This window comes from Gavialis gangeticus, unplaced genomic scaffold (assembly GCF_001723915.1).
Source record: "Gavialis gangeticus isolate Ggan-Ray unplaced genomic scaffold, GavGan_comp1, whole genome shotgun sequence".
In the NCBI taxonomy this organism is placed as follows: Eukaryota; Metazoa; Chordata; order Crocodylia; family Gavialidae; genus Gavialis; species Gavialis gangeticus.
This window is the reverse complement of record NW_017729007.1, coordinates 5,429,575-5,447,348: the sequence shown is the minus strand read 5'-3', so window position 1 is coordinate 5,447,348 and position 17,774 is coordinate 5,429,575. Positions and strand designations below refer to the sequence as shown.

At 42.1% G+C, this 17,774-nt stretch overlaps 1 protein-coding gene across 1 annotated transcript in view; it reads left to right on the top strand.

The window, feature by feature from the left end:
• Nucleotides 1-17,774, top strand: part of CADPS2 (calcium dependent secretion activator 2) — a 794,189-nt gene that overhangs the window by 487,615 nt on the left and 288,800 nt on the right. Inside the window, exon 8 of the mRNA XM_019509247.1 lies at nt 15,541-15,680. Within this exon, the coding sequence (XP_019364792.1) occupies nt 15,541-15,680 (140 nt within the window). The remainder of the gene's footprint in view (nt 1-15,540; nt 15,681-17,774) is intronic.

Sequence of the window (17,774 nt, the reverse complement as noted above, 5' to 3'; positions counted from 1 at the left end):
GACTGCCTTGTAATCTAACCCAAAGCACTTCAGAGTGCCCCTCCTCTGATTCTTTGTTAATTGATGAGGATGGGTATTCCTCCTTAATGTAGAGTGCCACGCCCCCACCTTTCCTTCCTATCCTGTCTCTCCTGTACAGCCTATAGCCCTTGATATTCATCGCCCAGTCATGCGTTGAGTCCCACCACGTTTCAGTGATCCCCACTGTGTCTGGTTTGGTGTCAGCTAGCAGGAGGGTGAGTTCCTCCTGCTTGTTTCCCATACTACGAGCGTTTATGTAGAGGCATTTGAGGCCTCCTGAGGATGTGTGTACTGGCCCCCTAATCACAGCATTGCCCTGGCCCCTGTCACTTACCTGTGTATAAGTTTCGCTCATTGGTCTAGGCTGGGCTGTACTTGTGGGCGTTGCTTGGTCTGGCAGTCTGATGATTCCTCCACCCTCGTCTTCCCCTTCCCCTGATGAGCCTAGTTTAAAGCCCGCCATTTTTTCCATTCTGTATTGAAATGGTAGAGGTTTCTACATCTTACAATCATTTTTTCCGAATGTTTTTCAATCTTTTCTAAGTCCTAAAGACAGGTATGAGGTTCTTTTCTCACCTTCATCTTCATAGCATCTGGTGAAATAGGCTGTTGCCTATGAAAGCTTATGCTTCTCTAATCATAATCTCTCAGCCCTGCCTTCTGCCTTTATGCCCAGTCTAATCTCCCCTTCGATACCCATTGGAGGGTGTAACTTCACATACTTGTCTACATCAGTGATTCTCAACCAGAGTGGTGTATGACACTACTAGCGGTGTTGCCACATGGGTGCCACCACAGCCAAGTTGAAATGCCCTATTCATTTCCTGTGGAGTCATATCAGGAAGCAGCTGCAGCCAGAATGTGCACACTTGCCCAGCTGTCCCAACTCCACATGTTCCTCCCAGAAACAGAGGTGTGCAGAGTGGGGGAGACTCTTCCATGCCCCTCTTTCTAGGAGAAGCATGTGCGGTCAGATTAGGAAGGACTGTGGCAAGAGCACAATTTTTTAATTATATACTAAATATATTTAGTATTCCAAGTCAAATTAGCCAAATCAATTCCAAATCATATCAATTGAACAGAGCTCAGTTGTTCCAAAAACCGTATTGATTGAGTAGGCAGAGCTCAATCGTTTTAAACACCATGCATGGTGCTACAACTGGTGAGCATCATCCATCCCAGACATCTCACCCTGAGTCTTCAAATACTCCTGAATCCATTGGCGGGCATCCTACATGCAGGCCCAAGCCTGAACGTCTTGGCATTTGGATGTCCCCAGATACTACAGGCAGGCATCCTCCAACTCAAACTTTTTTAGTCTGGGACTTCAGATACTCCCTACACTCAATCTTAGCCCACAAGAGCACATGCTCTGACCTCAGTCCTTTGTAGTGCCTGCCTGGGAGCAGAGATCAGAGGCAAGGGTTCCCCTCACAGCTTCTCTCCCCCCGCTCCTGCTATGCAGAAGCTGCAACTTTGTTAACCCTTTCACAGCCAAATTGTATTTTATATCCCTTGATCTATGAACAGATTGGTGGCAGCCATGAGAGGTTTAATGCAGTAGAGGGTAAGCAAGGGTGAGGGCCTGCAGCCCTGGACCTATGCAGATGCAGTTAAAACTCTGCCCAGCTCCCTTCTCCTGAAAGTTCTCCTATGTTCAGAAAACCCCCCTTTATATATTCCCTCACCCGTTCCCCCTTCCCTACCCAAGACACAGAAATAACTGGCTACACCTCTGGGATGCTGGGTTACTCCTTGGTTTGGTATTGGGGATGCTTCCTTTCAGGTGGTATCAGCCTTGCCAATAGTTTTTAGTTTTTCCCTTCTTTTATTGTATGTATTATATTACATTGTATTTATTATCCATGACAACAAATGGATGCAAGATAAAATCCTAAATGCTTCCCATTCTGGTCAAATGTTTGCTGTATCAGTCCAGTGGCTCTTAACTGAGGTGCCATGAAATTCAGAAAAGCTATGGATAGCTTTGTGTCTTGATCTTGAAAAGGTCTACATGCTCAGAAGCAGAGGTTTTGCAGCAGCATTCCCTGAAGCAGTGAGAGCCAACTTCTTTGGCAGGCATGCCAAAAACCAGCCATATGCCCTCCCTGAGTACTACTCCAGTTACCTTCCTTTTCTCTGCTTTCTATTCACTAGTCTGTTCCATGCCCCATCTACTGGTCTGCTTTCTCCTTCCTGCTTTATCTGCTCTGGGCTGCCTGTCCCCTCCTCTCCCCAGTCTGCCATGTGCTGCACACAAGGCACAGACAGAAGTGACAATTTTCGCCTGATCTGAAAGCTCTCTATGGCTGTGACCAAACACAAGTGCGTGGCTGCAGAACATTTTAAAAGGGCCTAGTCCTGCCCCAGTCTGAACTCTCATTACATGAAGGTTCAAATTAAGGTGCTCCAAAGCAGAGTGCCTTTATTACCTTCTGTCTGCACACATCAGAAGCAGGGCTTGACTGATGTAGCCCAGTACTGTTCCCAGCTCTGGTTTCAGAATGGGAGGGAGGGATGGGAATGGAGGGAGCTCATTTTGGGGGTTGCCCAACTGGGCGCTCGATGGTAGTGGGGCAAGTGAATTGGAGCACCCACCCCTCTAGTCCAGCAAAGGTGAGGAAACCCCAGTACAGATCTCCCTCCCCTGCCCTCTCCCCCTCCCATCCTGAGACAGAATGGGAGCTGGGGGTGGTGGGGAGTGGAGCTGGGGGAAAAGGCTGCAGAGATGCAGCCTCACTCCCTGGATGGACTTCAAATTGGAGCTCAATCACCCATCCTCCTTACCCAACAGCTAATGTCTGTTGAGTTGGGAGGATTGATTAAACTCATGGTACTTCCTGTGAAGCACCATGAAATCATAGACATCATAGAAATTAAGGGCTGGAAGGGACCTTGAAAGATTGAGTCCAATCTCCTTTCTGTGGGCAAGAACACTGCTGAGATCAAATGATCCCAGAAAGGTATCTGTCCAGTCTCCTCTTGAAGACTTCCAAGGTTGGGGACTGTACCACCTCCTTGGGAAGTCTATTCCAGATTCTAGTCACCCTTACTGTAAATAAGTTCTTCCCTACATCCAACCTGAAGCCATCCTCTAACATTTTATGACCATTGCTCCTTGTCCTCCCCTGGGGTGCCCTAGTAAACAATTTTTCTCCCAGCTTCTGATATTCACCCCTTACATACTGATAAATGGCCACCAAGTCCCTGCTCACTCTTCTCTTTCCCAAGCTAAACAGTCCCAGATCCCCTAGCCTTTCCTCATAAGGTTAGTCCTCCAGGCCCTTAATCATTCTTGTGGCCCTTCTCTGGACCTTTTCAAGATTCTCGACATCTTTTTTGAAGTCTCTCATAAATGGACTTCTTGATAATTTTTTCCAAAATTTTACCCAGTATTGAGATCAAACTGACCAGCCCATAGTTTCCTGGATCCTCCCTCCTCCTCCTCGTAAAGATTGGCAGTACACTGGCTCTTTTCCAATCTTCTGGGACCTCTCCTGAGCACGAGTCTTCAAATACCTTTGTCAATGGTCCCACAGTGACTCCAGCCAATTCCCTCATCACTATCGGATGTAGTCCATCCAGTCTTGCCAACTTGAAGACATTCAGCTGTTCTAAGTGCTCCCTCACCAGTTTGACACTGGGCATTGTTTGGCAATCTCTCCTCCCTCGCATCTGTCCAGTGTCTGACCAGGCATTTGTGTGCAGGAACACTGATGCAAAGTATTCATTAAAGAGTTCAGCTTTCCCCTGACCATCTGTTTGCAGCTGTCCTGTCCTATTCTGCAAGGACCCCGCATTGCCCTTGGTCTTCCTCTTGCTCCCTATACACCTAAAGAAGGACTTATTATTGTCCTTGACTTCAGTCACGAGCCTGGTTTCAGTCTCCTCCCATCCCTTCCTTATCCTCTCCCTACAAATATGGATGTGGAAAGCACACTAGCCAAGTTTGCGGGACAATACTAAGTTACGGGGAAAAGCAGTCAGGCTAGGGGATAGAATGCAGATCCAAGCAGGCCTGGACAAGCTGGAAAGGTGGGTGGATCAGAACTGGATGCAGTTCAATAAAAATAAATACTTGTATATTGCTCCTTGGTGACTATCCCTTGTTTCCACTGTCCGTAAGCCCTTCTTTCTTTTTTAAGCACTCCTTGACTCCTCCGGTAAGCCAAGAGGGCTTCCTGGCTCCTTTACCACCTTTCCTGCATACAGGAGTGGACCTTTTCTGCACTCTGAGGATGGTTCCTTTGAGGAACAACCACCCTTCCTGAACTCCCTTCCCCTCCCAGCCTCTCTTCCCATAGGGTCTCTCCCATTATTTTCTTAAGCTCATTGAAGTCAGCCTTCCTGAAGTCAAGCATCTCTGCCCTACTGGCTGACTTGCCTGCTGTACGACGGATAGTGAATTCTATGATTGCATGGTCACTATCTCCCGGATTACCCTCAATTCTCAGATCTTCCCCCCAGGTCAACCCCTTTGGCTAGAACCAAATCCAACAAGGCCTTCCTCCTGGTTGGCCCCATGAGTTAGACCTGGAAGCTGCACACTTGTCTGTGCCTGCAGAAGCTGCCTGTGCCACTTGTGGCAGAATTGGCCTAGGTTGGTCCTCCCTGCCCTAAAGGTTCCTTTCTTCAGACATTAGTATCTACCTTTAGTTTCAGTGTGTGGTCTGTGGCAGGACAAAAGTGACCTTCAGGAAGCATTTGGAGGAAGGCCACACACTCTCAGCTTAGTGGTAGGTGGGTAGGTAAATTCATCATGACTCTAAGTGCTGTTAGAGCATGGCTTCACGTGCTGCCAGCCCCCTCCATTACCTTCCTACACTCATTTAGAGGCTGCTTTTCAGAAGGTACTTTTGCCGTTTACCATTTTCCCTGTGCTAGATACTGCTTATTTTCTGCTGATCCTGGTCTTTATACTATTTTAACTTCTTAGGAAGAGATCATTCAATAGGGTAGGTAATGAAGCCTGTGTGGCATTTCCCACTAGTTACCATAGTAACCAGCCTCCTGTTGCCCTTAATGTTACACAGCAATCGCTTTCGGTAGTGCCCTTTCCTCTCTCTCCCTCATTTGCTAGCATTCATTCTTTGCTTTATCTCAGAACATCCCTTAAATTTCTACGCTACCTCCCTTTGGCATTCAAACTTAAGGTGCTGCATGGCTTCAGAAGCATTTGAAGCCCATCAAAGGACTCTTCACTTGGGTATGGCCAACAGTCTGACACTGAACTATTTAAGGGAACTTCATTTCTTTTCATACGGGCTTACAAGTTCCATGATTCTGAATTTCAGTTTTGAATGTATGTATAGACTCAAAGCAGCCTCAGACTCCTGTGTACCTTTATGTGGGAAACTAAAAGACTTGTAAGGATTAGTGTACTCCCAAAAGTAGGAAAATACCTCTGGTAAGGAGCCAGCCAGAATATCACCAAAGTTTTGTCAAAAAATATTATGCAGCTCTTTGCAGGAACTAAAGTTTACTACTCTGCTAAGGTATCACTCCTAGAGGTTTTGTGGCAAGCTTGTATGGTCCCATAATGACATATGATCCTGAACCAGCCTCAGTGATTCTGAACTGTTATGCTTATTTTTATAAGTTAATTAACTGGAAACTATACTTGGAGTGGAATGTCCATGTGACATTTGTCCAGGCAAAGGTTAGGCCTACATAGCAATGATTCACTCGATGTTACAGTCACAAGTGCAGAATAACACTGGGTGACAGTTTTAATACCATTGAACTTACCCATGCTCCCTACTTTGGTTGGAATGTGTTCATTTTTCAAACATTATAGTGGAAAAATATAAAATAATAATTTTGTTGCAAGATAAACTCCCAAAATAATAAAAATAAAGAAATATATGGCCTTGTATCAGGGCCCCATTATTTGTGTGTATGTGAGCACACACATGTTTTAGTTTACAAAAAAGAAATGAAAAGTGTCGTGTTCTTGGAGCACATGTATTAGTCAAGGAAAATGACTTTTCTTTTTCTAGGTCTGTTACAGACTGCCTGTGAAACCTTGACTCAGATTATTTAATTATGGGCTGAGCTGGTGTCATGTGCAGGCTGGTGTCACCTGCAGGCTCCCCAATATGCAGGGGAGAAGATGTTGTGCAGGGGACAAAAATAAAGTGAAAGGCATAGACTCGGATAAGAAATTGTAGCTAGACTGGGACTGGGGCTGAATAGGGATTTAAGTAGAGCCCTGTGACAGGCTTAGCCAAGAGACTAGAATCAGAAGTCACTGTGATTCTCCATGATAGAGTTAGTTTGGTTTCACTTTAACTTCAATAATTTAAAAATTCACTTTAGTGAATGGTACAGGGAGTGAATGAATGATCTTAATGTTAGGGTAGTTGGATGCAACTCTGCAGCAAATGGATTCTGTCCCTCCTTCTGCCACAGACTTTCTCCCTGATGCTTGGGAAATCACTTAAACCACACGCTTTAAAGATGGCCATCAACTATATACTTCGCATCTAATGAGTAACCATTTTGGCCGCTGACAAACATGGGGGGAAAAACCCCACAAAAGCAGTGCTTTACCAGAAGAGGAAGCATGTCAGTTTGACATGGGTTTTGCCAACATCTGTATTTATCGCATGCTTCAGCGGGGCTTTTTGGCACTTTTATCAAATAGTTGAATCACGGAAGTGTGCGATCTATACAGACATTGGATGAGCCCGGTCAAATTGACTCAATGCCTATTCTAGGCATGCACTGCAATTGACACAGGGGCATGCCAAGCTGAAAGTAAAGCATTGCTTTTTTGTTTTTTTTCTTTCACATCTGTAAGCACCCTAGGGCTGAGCTAAAACTTAAGTTTTTGGGAACTGCCTTTGTACTATAATATGCTAAGGACTCTTTTAAAAAAAAAAGGGGGGGGGGGAATTATGCATCTCACATTGGTCACCCAAAACACATGAACACCTTTAAATTTAGTGTGCTTGTACCTCAGGTTTTATGATAAATAAGAAGCAATACAGCTGCCCCTATACGTAGTTGCCTTGTGAAAATAGAGTAATGTTTGGGAGGATACTGCATTATATATAAGCTCCACAGAAAAACACAAGGATATTAATAATTCATCAGATATAGGATCATAGGAAACTGATCTGGGAGGAAGCTCCAAAAGTTTAGTTCATCTGCCTACTCCGGACAGGAACATCCCTGTCTAGTCGTTCCAGACAAATATTTGTCTCACTAGCACTTCAGAAGTTCCAATAACAGCTTTGTCTATAAATAATCTGCCTTAGTGCTTAATCAGTCTTCTAATACTCAACCTAACTCTCCCTTATTGCAATTTCAGCCCATTTCTTCTCCTTTCCCCTGCGGACACAAGGAACAATTGATGACCAACCTTCTTGTAACAAAACATTTTGCGTTTGAAGACCTCCGTCAAATCTTTTCCGCGTCTTCTCTTATCTAAATTACCTCATTCTGATTCTTCCAACCTGTCAGTATATGTCATATATTTTCTAGTCCTCTGAGCGGAGAAGATTAAGGAGGAATTTGATCCATTTTAAAATACCTGAAGGGCAATTATAGAAGAATAGAGATGGACTTTTCTTGGTGGCTGTAAGAAACAAGGCTAGGAGCAATGGCATCAAACTGCAGCAGAGGAAATTTTAGGTTGGAGATTAGGAGGAACTTTTTGACTCTGAGGGTGGTCAAGTATTGGAGCAGGATACCAGAGAAACTATAGGATCTCCATCCTTGGACATTTTCAAGAACAGTGTAGACAGATGCTTGATTGAAATAGTTTAATTAGGAATGTTCCTGCCTTGAGCAGGGGGCTGCATTAGATGATCTTCCTTCCAGCCCTGCTTCCCTATAATCCAGTGTTTCCCAGCCTTTTCCCATCCCACAGCACACTCACATAAATAAAAAAAATTGCGGCAATCCACCCCCTTCCCCAGCCCCCAAGAGATAATATGGCCGCCACCCCGCCCTGCCACCACTCCCCAGAGCAGGGTGGGGAGGGGTGGCTCACAGCACTGGCTGAAGCTACAGCCCACCGGGGACCACGTCCCCCAAGAGTGTTATGGGCAGAGCGTTCATTTATTCATTTCTTTATTTATTTTCCAAAATTCCGTGGTGCACCTGTTCATGCCTGATGGCACATCAGCGTGCTGCAGCACACTGGTTGGGAAACGCTGCTATAATCCTATGAACTATTTATTTTGTTCTCCTCCAGCTCTTCCTGACCTCCTGTTTTTCTTGAAATGTGGTGCCCCAACCTAGATGTGTAACGCTTGAGTTTAGGTCTTGCCAAAACTGAGTGGGGTGAAAAAATTATTTCCTGTGACTTCCATATGACACTTCTGTTACTGCATCACAGTTTATCCTTAGCTTTTTGCAACAGTATAATACTGTTGATGCATATTCAACTTGTAATCCACTATAACATTTGGGACCTTCTCTAGACCTGGGTGTTATATTTGTTAAAAACTTGGAAGACAAATGGTAATTAACCCTTTATCATTAAGATGAACTAAATCTGACATATTTTCTAGATTGATAAAATGTCTGGATTTATAATAAGTATCCTCTTCTGTTGTTTGAAATTGTCTTTAGAATAATTTAGCCCCATGCAACACACAGTACCCATGGCTGGCATATAATGATCTAGATGTAAATGATTCAGGTGACTTTCTGAATGAAGATTACATATCTGGGTATATTTCCTTGTGCATTAAACTAGAATGATGGTTTATAGTTTGTTTTTACTTTACTGCTGCAACTATTACAATAATAAAGTAAGAATAAAATGAACTGCATAACTGTAACAAAGAAGGAAATTTTTAGGAAAACTTAGGGCCCCTCTACCCATGTAGGTAAAGGCACAATGGGATCTAATACATGATCAACGCAATTGCACCTCCTGCCAAGCCACACATGCGTGGCAGGAGATGTGATTATGGGATTATACATTAGATCCCATCATGCCTTATCACCAGTGCAGAGAGAGCCCAGGATCATCCTGCCAGCACCAACTCCCACTGCTTCGAGTCCTGCAGCTGACAGGGCGTTCAGCGGAGGCAATGTTCCCTATGCTGCCCCTGCTGCCAAGCTGTGTAGCCAGTACGGGCTGCAGGACTTGCAGTGGTGGCTGCAGGGAGTACACTGCCACTGATGTGAGCCTTGTGAGATGCAAGGCTGGCGGTCAGTGGGAACCCCTCGGTTAATGGGGCTTCCAGCCACAGGGGAGCACCTAGCCACCTGTTCAATTAATGGCATGGTTAGAGCAAGCTACAAGGTTATTACACCTTTTTTGTGGAATAGCCTTGTAGATTATTGCTTGTTTTATCATGCTATTAATTGGTTGAACGTGTAGCTGGGTCACAATTTAAGGGGTAATTAACTGGTTAATCGCATCGTAATTGTAATGTGTAGAGAGGGCCTCATAGACATACATCTTATAACAAAAACCTTTACAGGTGGTTTCTGCCTCCATTATTGAAGAGGGAAGATGCAGAGAATGCATTGGCACTTATAAAACAGGTCATGGAGGCTATAACTAGGTAACTTAATCCACATTATGGATTTAAACATTGAAAGTAAGCCTGTAACAAAACAATTTAAAAAAAATTGTTCACAAACACTGAAAAAGTATTGCTTTTAATAAACCATTCAACTATTTTTCTCTTTCCTGCCTTCCTCAGTTACTCAAAGTGCTAGTTATATCTATAGGGTGTAATCACATGTACATTTTATCACACATCTCATGCTTCAGTTATCTTTAGATTTTATTTTCTGATATTCAGTTTTAAATGGTGAAAAGGTTTTACTCGAACAATCTCTACTCCTTCTGTTCCAGATGCATATATCTATGTTTACATCATAGTAAAGTATTGAAACTTTAAAAAAACACAGATATACGTTAATTAAAATATATTTTTAAAAAGTTAGTTAACTGCTATGCAGCATAAGACCCATAAAAATGCATTCTAAATTCTAAAATGTTAAATTCCTTCAATGTTCTTATATAAGGTACTTCAACTATTCCTATTGTCTTTCAATAATATTTAAATATCTTTACATATTATATTTGCATATTTTCAGAGCAGATTCTGTGATTGCATATAATATGTATTATAGATATATTTGGGTAGCTCGTGGTGCAATATTTCAATTTTTTTTGCAATGATGATGTGTGATTATAGTGGTGTAGTATAGGTGAATCTGGTAGCAGCAGATATTACTAGCATTGCCTGACATTATAAGTCCCTATTTTTAATAGGTGACTTTTTCTATGAAAGGTTATAGAGCTCCAGTTCTTTGGACCAAAACTTTAACTGTGGCAAGCGCAGCCTTTAAGACAAGCATTTGCTTTTCCTGTGGAAAAGCTGCCCCATTCTGGCCAAGCCATAAACTCTTAAAAATCACAGCTCACACAGACTCAACAGATATTTCTGTTTAGCACTAAAGCATGCAAAGAACATCTAGAATTGCTTTCTCATCTCCTAGGAGACTGTACATCTGCCATCCTCAAAGACTGAACATGCTCCAACAGAGAGGCCAGACTTCCCCAACTGTTCCAGGACAGACTAACGCATTCAGACACAAAAAGAGACAGCACAGAGCCTGTCCTGTGCCTTTAATGATCCCTTTTCTGGCACCCATGAACAATATGTAGATGTCATCTGCCTGAGGTGCTGGATTACATAGAAGGTGGCACAACCTGTAGAGTTCTGTGTATTAAATCTAAAGATTTGAAATGTGGCAATGAGCTACATGTCTGCCAAGAAGATGCTTGGAGTTGAAATTTCCTAGGATATTTTTTAACTGAAGAGAAAATGCTTAATTTGGGGGGTTTTAGAATTGCTAAATCAAGGACTGAGAAGTTAATATCAGAATTAAGGTTGACTGTGTCAATTGACAATGAGCACAGATTTAGAAGGTCCTGAGTGCTAACCTAGTTCTGCCACTGACTAATTGGGTGGCCTTGTGCAAATCACTTCAACTATCCCTGAAATAGAGATCAGGTTTCTATCACATCAAACTGTGCTTAGAGTCATGGAAAGGTGCCACATCCACTTCTGCTGTCCTGTGTATGCTGCATGATGAAGAAATGTCATGTGACCTCCAAAATTCATACTAGTAGAAAATAACCCAGGAGCTAGATCATACATCTGTTCCAATCACCTGACTGGAGAATTTCACAAGTGATCTGTCCAGCCATAGGACACTAGAGGGCTGATCCTTAAGCTGCCTCTGGCCTTAGGGGAACCTATTCATTGACAGCCTGCCTGCGAAGGAAGCAAGCTGTCAATTGCTAGTTGGGAGATGCTGATAAAACAGTGGCTGCCACAGAGAGCTAGGGATTTCTGGTCCTGAGAAAATGCTCCCCCCCCCTCCCCCCACCCCCATCCTGATAATCAACTGACTGGCAGGAAGGGGCCATTTTCCTGTGGTGAGAACCTCCCACTTCCTGCCACAGGAAGCATAGTGCCTACTCCTTGGACTCTTCCCAGCTAACCAGAATGTGGGGGAGTAGGGGGCGATGGGGAGCATTCAGCTGCTGCAGTCAGGCCCCATGACCCTTGATGCCCTGCCCAGCATTGCAGCTTCTCTCTCCTAGCAATGCTCTGGCTGATGCAAAGTAGCAGGGGAAAGGCAGGGGCATTCTGCCACCACAGGAACTGTCCCAGCCGCCTGCATAGGGTTTAGGATTGAGAGTGTGGTCAGGGGTAGAAAGGTAAGAAAGATTTATTGACGTAACAAAAACACAGCTACGCGTAGTAACAAGACAAATGATGACAGACAAAAGCAATTAGCATTGGCAACTTATTGGCAGTCCCCTCTGATGCCTGATGCACAGCAAGTTCCTCTTTCCACAAAGTTCAGCGAAGTCAGGCATCCCTGATCAGCACTGTCCGAGGCGTACCAGGAAGGACCCTGGAATGCAGTTCTTGGGCTCCTCGAGGTCCACGGGCCCAATGATCCAGGCAACAGTTAACTAATCCTTTTTACAGAGTTGCATCTTCCTTCTGAACGGTTTCCAGATATTCCAGCTAATTTATAGCTTTTGAAGGACACTGATAACGTACAACCACTCAGATTCCTTTTACTTCAACTGTCCTTAGACTGACCAATAGCAGTACAAGACTTGCATTCCTTTGATAAGGTAATTTTAACTGCACCACAGGGCCTTACTACTTCTAGGCTTTGCTAAATTTACTAGGCCTTACTTTATACAAGGCCTCACTACATCTTAAACTATACTTAGGCTTTTAGCAACAACATATAGCTTAATATCTAAACAAATACAGACAAACACTTGGTCTAATCTTCATAGAGCCTTCAGCAAGCACCTTTATCACACAGACATACTCTTCAGCTGCCACAAGCAGCCACTTCTAGGAGGATTCCCACTGCAGGAGAAGGTCCCCCTGCTACCAGTCAGCGAATTGGCGGTAGAGCAGGCCATTCTCCTGCCTGAGGAACCTGCTGGTTTTCCTCTGCAGGATATTCCCACCCCTGCCTCCCCCACCCCTGCTTGCCAGTCAGCTGAGGAGGGCAGGAGGAGGAGTAATTTTTCAGAGAAGGGTCTCCACAAGACCCCCTGATAGCTCACCCCTGAGTGGGCTATCAGGGAGCCAGTGCTCTCCCTCCCTCCCTTTTTGTTGGAGGGGGGAAAGAGCAGAGGACTGTGGGATATCAGAAGTCCTCCCCACTTGAGAAAAGTGTATGGCCATTCGAATTAGATAAGGAGGAGGGAATCTGGTCCAGCTTCTCGTGGGAGATACAGTTCTTTTCCACAAGAAATCTCTTGAACATCCATACAGTATTCTTTTTGTGTCAGAGCAAGTGCTTTTCTCCCAGCACAAATGCACTGCTGGTTACATTAATGGTTTTTGTCTTCACTTCCTTCAGTACGCAGAGTTGTGCCAGAGATTTACTTATCATTGCAGCAATGAGAGGAAAGTTGTAGGAGGGTAGTAAAGCACTGGGACAGGCAAGCCAGCGAGGTGGTGGAATCTCCATCCTTGGAGATTTTTAAAACCCAGCTAGACAAAGCTTTGTCTGGGAAGATATACTTGGGGATGGTCCTGGTTTGAGCAGGGGTTTGGACTAAATCAGCGTGTCACAACCCAAAAGTGGGTCACAAGAATATATGAAAGGGTCATCAACAAACTTAAATAAAGGATCAGTAAACTGTAAAAATGGATTCTCCTTTAAAGGAGAAAAATGTGGAAAACCATGACTTGTCCCTTGCAGGCTGGCAGAGTTACAGCTTGCAAGGGGCTGGCTGGGGACCCCATGCTCTGCAGCCACCTCCTGCTCCACACACTGGGGAGTTGAGGCCTGGGGCAGAGAGCAGTGGGTCGGGAGTGAGGGGTGCTGGTTCAGGACTGGCCATTGATGTTTACATATGGGTCCTGGTACAAAAAAGGTTGAGAACCACTGGACTAGATGACCTCCTGAGGTACCTTCCAACCTTAATTTTCTATGATAATATTTCTTAAAAGACAGTAAGAACTACCAGAATAAATATGAATTAACAACAAGCATGTCTGTTTGAGTTTACATCAAACTTAGAAAAAAACAAACAACAAAAACCAAGATGAGAGAAATTTTGCCAGACTTAAGTTGTTACAGGACAGCAGTAAGTACAGTCTATGGAAGGGCTGGGAAGAACACATATTATTACCTACTGTTCTGCATGAATGCCTCAGTATATATGAAGTCATTAAATGCAAAAATCATTAAATGTAAGGAAGGAATAACAATGCTGTTTACGTAGTCTCTGCTTAAAAGGAAAAGAAACCAAGAAATCATTTTTTATGCCCAGTGAGCAGAACCCAAATGCCACTGTATTCTTATTTATAGTGGCTTAGAATATTTATTTAAGGGATGAATTTTACATTAAATGAAAATCTGTTTTCTTCCTTAGGAACCCTTGCTCTGAAAATAACATTTGGTTTTGAACAGTTGAAGCAGTTCTCCTAAGTACCTAACACTGAGAGATACAATTAGTTTTACTAGTTCTTGAAAAAGAATTACACCTACCTAACAGAACTAAGCAAGTTACTTTTACCACTAGTGTTATGAAATTCTCACACTTAAAACACATTCATGCGATGATTTATCATGGCTGTTTTTCTTTTTCATTGAAGCAATTGATGTTACCAGTGATATGTACCATAGCATAGTGCTATGGTGAAAGATTCTGTCAGTTGAGAGCCCTTAGTATTGCAGAGAGTTAGGATATAATTACAGTACTATTATAATTTTCTTGTCTTGGAGAGCATCCTTTACACTTGCTCTTTCCTAGAGAATTCTTAAATCCTCATTTGAACTTTTCAAAATTACACAGAAAAGTTTTTATAGTATGTTATGCATTGTATCATATTTATATATACTCTGTTTTATAAAATAATGAAACCAGTTGATGTTGTGGTAGATTTTTATGTAGCAGTAGTACCAAAGAGGTAGAGTACATGGTTTTTACAGGGTCCTGTTTCTATTTTGGAATTGTGTTCCTTGGTGGTGATAGGCCTGAACAAACTGACTGCATGAGGCCACAATATTCAGCTTAAGGGCTCTAACATTAATGAGATATTAATGCTAGAAAATACTCTGTTCAAGGGCTCTAGCATTAATGGGATTGAAGAACTGAAGCAAAATGTGATTAGTAACACTCATATAGCATCTCTAGGTTTCTGATCTTATTTAGCCTCTACATGGTTGTGTTATAGTCAAAACTGCTTATTTCTATGTAAAAATATATTAGAAAATTGTACCTGATTAAAAATATTTTCTTTTTGTTTTGGACAGTTTGCAGCAAAACGTCTTTCACTGATTAGAGATAAAAATTCAATATTTTTGCTAATTGTATGTCATTACTATAGATCCATTAATGTGGTATGTTACATAAAGTATACAGACATCAGAGTACTTAACAGAGCACTTGCAACAAGATGGACTAGGCACAGTCTTCAAGTTTGATGATATTACTATCATGGATTTTCATTATTGTTTTTGAATGAGTAATGAAGAGACCATATTTCATTACAATAGATGCCATATTTCATACAATATGGCAATAGAGACCATATATCTGCTGTGCTCATTCAGCTAATTAATTTCACTACTGAAGAGGGTTATCTATTGTATAATACCACTGCACATCATTTCACTAGGCACATTCCCTGTGGGGTACTGAGTGAAGTTAAGAGTCTAGATGCTTACTTAATTTTACATGAGCATTTCTCAACTGTCAGTTCTGCTGGTGCCTGTTGAGCTGTTAATTCAGAATGAAGTAGCAAAGGAGAAAAACTTGTTATCTGATTATATGAAAACACTCATTTGTCAGGAAATAAATTAGTCCACTTTGAAAGCCCATCTGCTGTTATGAGATGGAGTCAATGGTTTATTAGCTGTGTCTTGGATTTTCCAATCTCTTTACAAATTGGAAAAGGTGCAGTGAAACTCTCAGTTGGTTAGTAGACTCTAGGAGGATTTGAGTACCAATGCAATAAAATGTGTATATTTTATGATTTACAGGTGATATTGTATCCAACATCCAATAGCTCAAAGTCACCTGAGTTGCATAAAATGATAGTCCCCAAAAACAGTCAGGACACTGACTTGAAGATTAAACTAGCAGTGAGAATGGATAAGCCACCACATATGAAGCACTGTGGGTGAGTAGCCACTTCGTGAACTCCTTTCTATTTTATTTAGTTTCAAAACTGTTCCCATATTTTTTTTCCATGTATGATAGTATTGCAAAGATGTGGAGGTTTAGAAACAGTATAAATTGTACAACAGTTTCTATACTAATGTAATGTGCCATGTGCTGGCTTTCAAATAGTCTAGAATCATCTGGAATAACAGATCATTCAAACGATTTGCAAGATGTAAAGGCAGTTTACACCCACTAATTATACAATGCTAGAGTAAAATGTGTAGTTTCATTTACAATAACTGTTCTCGAATGTTAGGCTTTCAGACTTTATAATTAAAAAGAAAATCTTGATATATTGGAGGCACAAAATTTCCACTAAAATAATAATTCCACTAAAAGATACATTTCATAAGTGAATGGTGGGATTTATAATACAAAATATCCTCTTCTCAGGTCTGGTATTTCTGTTCAAAGGTGTTTGTTTTATGGAAACAATTTAGCAATGCTTTATCTTTCAGCATTTAGTATTGGAGCTGTACATTAAGTTCTCATCCTAATTGCAAAAGCACATCATGGCTCCTACAGGAAGTAAAGGTTTTATCTACCACTCTTACTATGTGTCACATCTTCCCCTTTTTATAAAATTAAAACTAGATCCATAACATTAAGATAACTATTACAAACTCAAACTAACATGTCTTGATTGATTTCTTGAGCTGTTTCAGCAATCTTCCAGCTGTACCTTGTTGCATTCCCTTTTTGCCTAAACTCTTGTCTGCATTTGAACATTCAGTGTCCTGGGTCACATTCTGGCTCAACTTGTAAATTATTTTCAACTGGTGTCTCTGTTCCTATTTCACTCAGATCAGCCTCGTTCTCAGCTATTTTGAGAGAGTGTCTGATTCCTTCTTAAGATTTGGACCTTCGTCTTTGATCACCAAGTATGGCAAGTTGATTCCTCTTTAATTGCAATAGCTTTAACTGGCCAGTGTCCATCTTGCCAAATTCACACAGAATGTTTTTTTAACTGTGGGAGTGACCTTGCTCTTTTGTTGAAATGATGCATCTGTACTTTCTCAGTCTTCTCAGTACTTTTCAGACTCCTTTGTCACTCTTCATTTCTAGCCCATTTCCGGTAATCAAGTATTTGTACACCTGTTATAGAGAAGATCTGCAGGTGACTTTCCACATTGTAGTGGTGTAGTTCTGTGGTTGAGTAGTGCCAGGTGAGGATCTTCTTCTTTATGTTTTTAGCAGGTTCTTCACAATGCATACTCCACTTTCTGCCAGCCCAGTTCCTTGAAGGTATTTGGGACTGGAAATCTCATGACAAAATCATTCATTTGAACACTCTCAAAATTCCCTATTCATGAACTGTGGTCCATTGTTAGTAGTTACAGTTTCTTGGAATACCATGCCATGCAAATATAGATTGAATGTGTCTGATAGCTGTTGTTGCTGTGGTATTTTCAGTCATCACTACTTCTGGGAAATGACTGTATGTAGGCCATTATAATCAGGTGGTTATATCTTCTAAACTGAACAGGTCAATTTCTACTTCATCCCAGGGAATATTGCTCATAGATTATCATTGGTTCTTTTTTTGCTGGGCATCCCTGTAATTCTGATATGGATCATTACCTCCTCACCATGATTATTCATATCACTATTCATCTGTGGCCAAAAGACAACATCTCTGGCTCTGCTTTTTGATTTGGTAATTCCAAGATGTCTTTCATGTATTTGTTCCAAAATTTTCTTTCTCATCACATCAGGATTCACAACCTGTGTACCCTTTATGAGTATACCTGAGGTCACTGAGAGTTCATTTTTTATATTGAGAATATACAGGTAGGAAAAGGTGATTTTTTTTTTTTTCCCCCCCACCCTTACTTGTTGCCTGTATCATTGCTTGCAGTGTTTCATCCTTAGTTTTTTCTACCACCAGTTCATCTCAAATGCCTTGAATTTTATTGCATAATGCTTTAATCATATTACCATATATCAGGGGTTTTCAACCTTTTTTAAGCTAAGTACCCCCAGTGGCCAGACATTGAGCAGGGCAGGAGGGTAATGCATGGCCAAACACTGAGTCGGGGGGGGGGGGGGG